The 6,002-nt window shown below is 38.4% G+C and overlaps 1 protein-coding gene across 1 annotated transcript in view; it reads right to left on the bottom strand.

The window, feature by feature from the left end:
- The window catches only part of tspan33a (tetraspanin 33a), a 6,076-nt gene extending 532 nt beyond the window's left edge, over positions 1-5,544 (bottom strand). Inside the window, exons 1-8 of the mRNA XM_043237860.1 lie at positions 5,105-5,544; positions 2,906-2,960; positions 2,260-2,387; positions 1,929-2,003; positions 1,370-1,465; positions 1,158-1,286; positions 413-574; positions 1-305 (exon numbers count right to left, since the gene is read on the bottom strand). The exon at positions 1-305 is cut by the window's left edge and continues 532 nt beyond it. Of these exons, the coding sequence (XP_043093795.1) occupies positions 204-305; positions 413-574; positions 1,158-1,286; positions 1,370-1,465; positions 1,929-2,003; positions 2,260-2,387; positions 2,906-2,960; positions 5,105-5,188 (831 nt within the window). The 5' untranslated portion in view covers positions 5,189-5,544 and the 3' untranslated portion in view covers positions 1-203. The remainder of the gene's footprint in view (positions 306-412; positions 575-1,157; positions 1,287-1,369; positions 1,466-1,928; positions 2,004-2,259; positions 2,388-2,905; positions 2,961-5,104) is intronic.
- Positions 5,545-6,002: the final 458 nt, after the last annotated feature.

Below are 6,002 nucleotides of genomic sequence, written 5' to 3'. Positions count from 1 at the left end.
AATAGTTTTATTGACCTCTTGGTTTTTAGTTCGTCTTACACTATTCCTATATACTTTCTGGTTTCGAAAATATCATACAGTTGACCGTACATATGAAAACGTAATATGAAAACTCTTTTATTCAAAATACAGTCCATGTCATTCACTTCAGGCAGCAATGAGTTCCCAAGCTTTCTGTAAAAAAACACATTTACACAACTGTTTCAACTCCAGGGGTCTGAGTGATGTTGTTGGTTGTAATTCTGTAGTTTCATCTGATCCTGGATTTGATTAATAAGGATCTGAGAGAGGAGGATCCCAACCAACTGAAAAACAGAAGAGATCAAGCTCTCAGGTCAGAAATCAAAAGACAGAACTCTGCGACATCTTAAGTCGCTCACAATGATATTTAGCACATCGTAGCGAGAGGTACCTGTGGGATGGCCAGGGCCAGTGCGATGCCTCCCAACAGAAACAGGTTGCTGTGGATCCAGTTCACCACTTTATCAATGCAGCCGTTGGTGTTAATGAAGGCACTTGCTGCAAGGTATTGCAGCTGCTGCGCCCCATGACCACACATGGTGTTTATAACAGTCTGACAAAACAGAAAAAGTGGTATTAGGGTAAGGGGCATTTAATATATTAGTACAATTTTTATAATATATTACAGCATTATTGATTACATTTAATATAGTTATAACATGATAATTACACATTATAACACTGAACCTTTATTTAATTATATTTTAATATATTTCAAATATAATTTTTAGCAACTATATGTGACCCTGGACCACATAACCAGCCTTAAGTCAAACCGGTATATTTTTTTAGCAATAGCCGTATGGGACAAAGATTTTTGTATGCCAAAATTATTAGGATATTAAGTAAAGATCATGGATTCCATGAAGATATATCATACATCATAGCTTAATTTTAGTTAAGTAATATGCATTGCTAAGAACCAAATTTGACAATGTAAAGGTGATTTTTTTTTCTTAATACATTGATTACATATATGGTCCTATCCTAACAAACCATACATCCACGAAAAGCTTATTTTCAGTTTTCATGTGATGTAAAAACCTCAGTTTCATACAACTGACCCTTATGACTGGTTTTGTGGTCCCGGGTCGCATATTACATACATAATCATTTAAGAAACCCCTTTTTCTCACCTCCTCTTTGGAGAGCAGGCAGCAGGAGAAGGGCACTGAACAGCGCTCTTTGCTCGGGTTCTCGTTTGAACAATTAAAGTAGATGTTCTGAGACCAATCCATGTAAGAGATTCCCCCACAGCAGTTAAACTGGTCAAATCACGAAACGTAAAAACGATCGTCATCCATTACAAACCGGCATTACGCTTTATGCACGTCTGCACAACCCTCACCTGTTTTTGTCCGTAGTCAATGAGGTTCTGAAGATCTATATCATCCCTGTAATGCTTGATGGCGTTGTCAACCATTTTTGTTACTTTGCCACGTGCCTGTAGAGAATAAATATAATTGAAAACAGTACATGTATTAGAATGGTCATCTACTGTTTATTGTTTACTGTTTACTGCTTATTAATCGTTGGTCATCTGTCGTTGTCGTTAGACACGTCACACTGGTAAAGTGATAGACAGCAGAGGGCGCAACGTATCGACTAAAAACCCAGAATGTTTGTGACTGGGGGTTTTGTTACGGCACGTCCAGACTGTTTAAATAGCGTACTTATGCCTGTCTATACAAATCCTACACAAAGACAGAAGAATTTGATAGTGCACACAAATAACCATACTGTAATCTGAAGAATTAAAGGTAAATCAAACAAACTAAAGACACGGTTTGAATTAAATCCGCATAGGTTACCCAGCGAAGGTTAGTAAATGCAACATTAACATATATCCAGGCTTGTAGCATTGCCATTAGCATACTAACGGCATTCATGGCAATTTTTGTTTTTACCTTGTCTGAGAAGATAAAACCCAGAACACCAGCCACTAGCTGCAGCAGAAAGATGATCGTTAGGATGATGCAGAACTGCAAGGGAATAAGATTTGATGTTAGGGTTTGATTATGTGTTTTAAGATTTCTATTTAAAATGCATCTTGTGATCTCCACTCGTGTCCCTGACTAAACATTTACCAATACTGTTACAGCATATACAGCGTATACTTGATAAAAAAAATAAAATAAAATTAAGCAAAGCTATGCTGTGATATTTTCAAAGCCATCTATACTGTCCTGACCCTAGCAATTCTGACCAAGCAGGCAGCTGGCTTTATCACAGACTTACTGTCTGCAGTAAGCATATGTTTTCTCTCAGAGAGCCCACACAGCCGCAGAACGTGATGAAGAACATGAGAATGCCCACTATCATCAGTAACAGAGCAGGATCCACCGTCAGACAGGCCAGCGCTGTCTCTGTAGAGTAAAACAAACCTATGAGATGGACGGACAGCTTTTGGGCCACCGTAGCATTATCTAGAACACAGTATATACACAACTGGATCTAGAAAAGATTCACTGCATCTTGGTAACCCTATATTATGGACGCTGTGGATTCAATGTTGAATGCCTGACGTTCTACAAAAAGCACTGGTTACTGAAAACTAGTACTTTTGCATAATGCTGCTTTGCAACCACTAGGTGTCAATGTAAGTTACAGTAGAGTGCCACGCTGACTTCCTGAAACTTTTTTTTTTTGACTTAATAGCTATAACTTAAGGCAAGCTAGAAAATCTTGCTTTTATATTCATTAGATAGTCTATTAATTGATAAGCTCCTTTTTTGTAGCTGCTTTTGCACTTTGTTGTGAAAAAAGCGCATAGGTTAGCAGCATCACCATATAAAGTAGCTTTAACATCTAGGAAGAAAGCTACATAAATACAGATATCTGAGGACATAAACTCTGTTCTGCTGCCTGCTGTAAACATACTTACCGTGTTTAACTATCCTGGAATAAACTCCAATAGATATTAGGATCAGTGCGATTACCTATAACACAGATAGAGAGTGTGTGTTAAAACAGAGAAACAAAAGATGAACTCGATGTTGTTTCTCTTCAAGGTGCTTATTCATTTTTTTTTTGCTACATAAAAAAAGCACTTAGGTGTGTAAATGGTCGAATAACTTCAATAAAGACTCTTGTTGTCAAGCCTGTTGCTCACCTAAAACTGTGAACAAAAAGAATCTGACTAAGGCCAGGAAATGATGCAATTTGTACGTACTTATGTCGGCATTTGTGAAAGTCCGTGAGTTGAAAAGAGTACAGGAAACCGTGGTGACCACAAATAAATCATGGTTTTGCAACACCAAAAATAGTTTAACCGTGCTACAGTTAAACAGTGGTTATACAAACACATTGTTACACGGTTATAAAAAAACACTGTTACTGCACCACGCTGCACCCAAAAAACGTTCGTAAGGGAAGGTTCATTCACTTTCCGTTTCTCGCACAACAAAAGGTCCTAGTCTGTCGGACACAATGTAGCCCCCTTTTACTGACACAGCTATCAGGTTACTGCGAAACTCCGTATCGCTTTTCTCTGAGAAATCAGCGTCCGTATTCTTACATCCCTTTAAAGCTAGAAAAGAACCTAGTTGTTACTTGAAGGTGCTCTTTATACATTTATTAAACCATTTATTTATTAAATAATAGTTGACTTCCAGTACAATCCTGTTGAGGAAAGGACAGAGCGTTTATTGTATCATAATGATGTTATTGAAAACCGTGCATCCTCCTTTTAGTCATGCCCAGCATTGATCGTTTAATCTTAATAGATTTATGTTCATTGTGCGCCCAAAAACTGTTAATTATAAGAGTCAGGAAACAATATCTGTGGCGCGCCAATCTAACCACTTGCAAACAAGTTTGAACATTTCCTGTATTCATACAGCCACAAATTACAAAACTGCACAAGCTTTCAGTTTCACAAAGGAAAATCTGTATGATACGTGGAGCTTTGTATCACTACAATAGGCACAGGTGTTCACGGATCTGCTTTTCTGTCCCGTGCAGCAGTTTCTCAGTATTATACTGCCCTGTAGTAAAAACTGAGTTGTTTTGGAGGCTTCGAGCATGAAATCCCCTTAAGTATTTGCATGCGCATATTTGCACAGGCAAGAATGCAACCCACTCTAATATCTCAGTGAGCTGGCCATAAAAAAAGTCAGGAGCTTAAGAGCAATAGTGATGCCTTTCTGCAGACAACTAAGGCATCAAAGCTGGTTTTAAATATTTTGGGTGTTGGATTCTCTCTCTGAAGAGGCGTTATTCATTTAGGTCTATTATTCAGTAAATGCTACAGGGCAACAAATAAAGGAAGCATGGGGCCCCCACTCATCCAAACACACTGCATCGCTCTATCAGCATATGAATCAATGAGACCCGCTGCTTAGCAACAGCCACCAGTTTAAAAAAGTTTGTGAAAAGTAAACTGGCAGTATCAAGGACTTCACAAAAGAGGGTTTTGTCGATGAGGTCTAATATGGACTCATTATTATTCCAGAAAGATCTTATTGCGCAGCAGGCCCGGTTTATTGCGAAAATGCGAAACGCAGGCAGTTCCCCGAGCGTTTCTCAGTACGTCGAGTCAAGATCACACAGGTTAGGCTCCTGTTATGTGTGCCATGAACTGTTTTTGAGGTATTCTGAGAATCTAGCCTGTGGTGCAGTGATGCACGCTGGTGTTGAGACATGCCCATGGGTGATGTTTTTAGTGTTTGTTCATACTAACCAGTCTTTATGAATACAGGGCGAGCTGCTTTTAAATCTCTGCTAGACTAGTTTGACCATCATTCAGCCTGGATGTCATCCAAGCACATTAATTTCGTTAATAAACACAAAGGTTGCTCGTGCATTAAAATGTAGGAGCTTGAAGAGTAGAGCATTAATCATTAAACCACATCATGTGAGGAGCAGTTACAAACAACTCCACATAAGCAGCATTTATTAGGCTTTTATATATGAAGAGTACATTTTGTGTGTCTGGGCATAATGCAATATAATTTAGAGTGTATTTTTCGTCTATTAATATTATAAGCAAATATTTCAAAAACGAATGTATAAAAGGTGTGTTTTATATTATAACGTTGATATATGAAATGCATTATAATATGAGGCATTGAGCAAAACTTACCCAAAAGATCACGTTGAAGAAGAAAAGCAAATATTTCACCACCGGGCTGACGAAAGTGAACTCCTCGCTTTTCGTCTTTGCCATGATTAACGCAAAGGTGCGTGATGTGTCTCACCTACCAACCTTTCGGCGTTCACCCAACTTTGTCTTATCTAGATTTCCATCCTGCAGAATCGGATCAAATCGGCTCTTTCTGTAACGCCCCGACAACTCTCGTTTTGACCATTAAAATCTAAAATCACCAGAGCGCATCGATCGCGTTGAATCGGGGCTTGTTGTCTTATGAGGCATTTCCTGATTAGCAGTCAATGAACTCGCAGAAAGCCGAGCACCCGTCGCATGAAGGCTATAAGCACCGGTGGGCGTTCCCTTTCTTCTTTTCCGCTATGCGAGTCACCTGTGGGAGCCTTTTTTAAGGTGCAAGCATACTCTATAACGTTCTGTAAGCATGATCTGTTCGCTGTAGATACACAATGAACTAGTTATTATCCTCTTATTGAATTTATACGGAGATGCTGACCCCTCCTGGAGACCCCTCACAACCCCACCTGCATAGGGTTTTATATATATATATATATATATATATATATATATATATATATATATATATATATATATATATATATATATATATATATTTGTGGCTTCGTGAAGATCATTTAACATCCGTAAAACCTGCATTAAAGGATTATTATAGTGAAAAACGGCACAGGTTATTAAAATGATGTTAACACTAAGAACAAATTGTTCTTCTGCGGTTGAAACGGGACTGAACAAGGTTCACGGCATGGCATCCTCTCCACTTGAGGATTGCACAATACATTGTAATCAGCATTGCATTGCCATATTTCTCTGCAATAAATTCAATGGGCTTGTACAGCTGACCTATAAATAGCAT

This window comes from Puntigrus tetrazona, chromosome 4, assembly GCF_018831695.1.
Source record: "Puntigrus tetrazona isolate hp1 chromosome 4, ASM1883169v1, whole genome shotgun sequence".
In the NCBI taxonomy this organism is placed as follows: Eukaryota; Metazoa; Chordata; class Actinopteri; order Cypriniformes; family Cyprinidae; genus Puntigrus; species Puntigrus tetrazona.
This window is presented reverse-complemented; position numbering and strand designations above follow the sequence as displayed.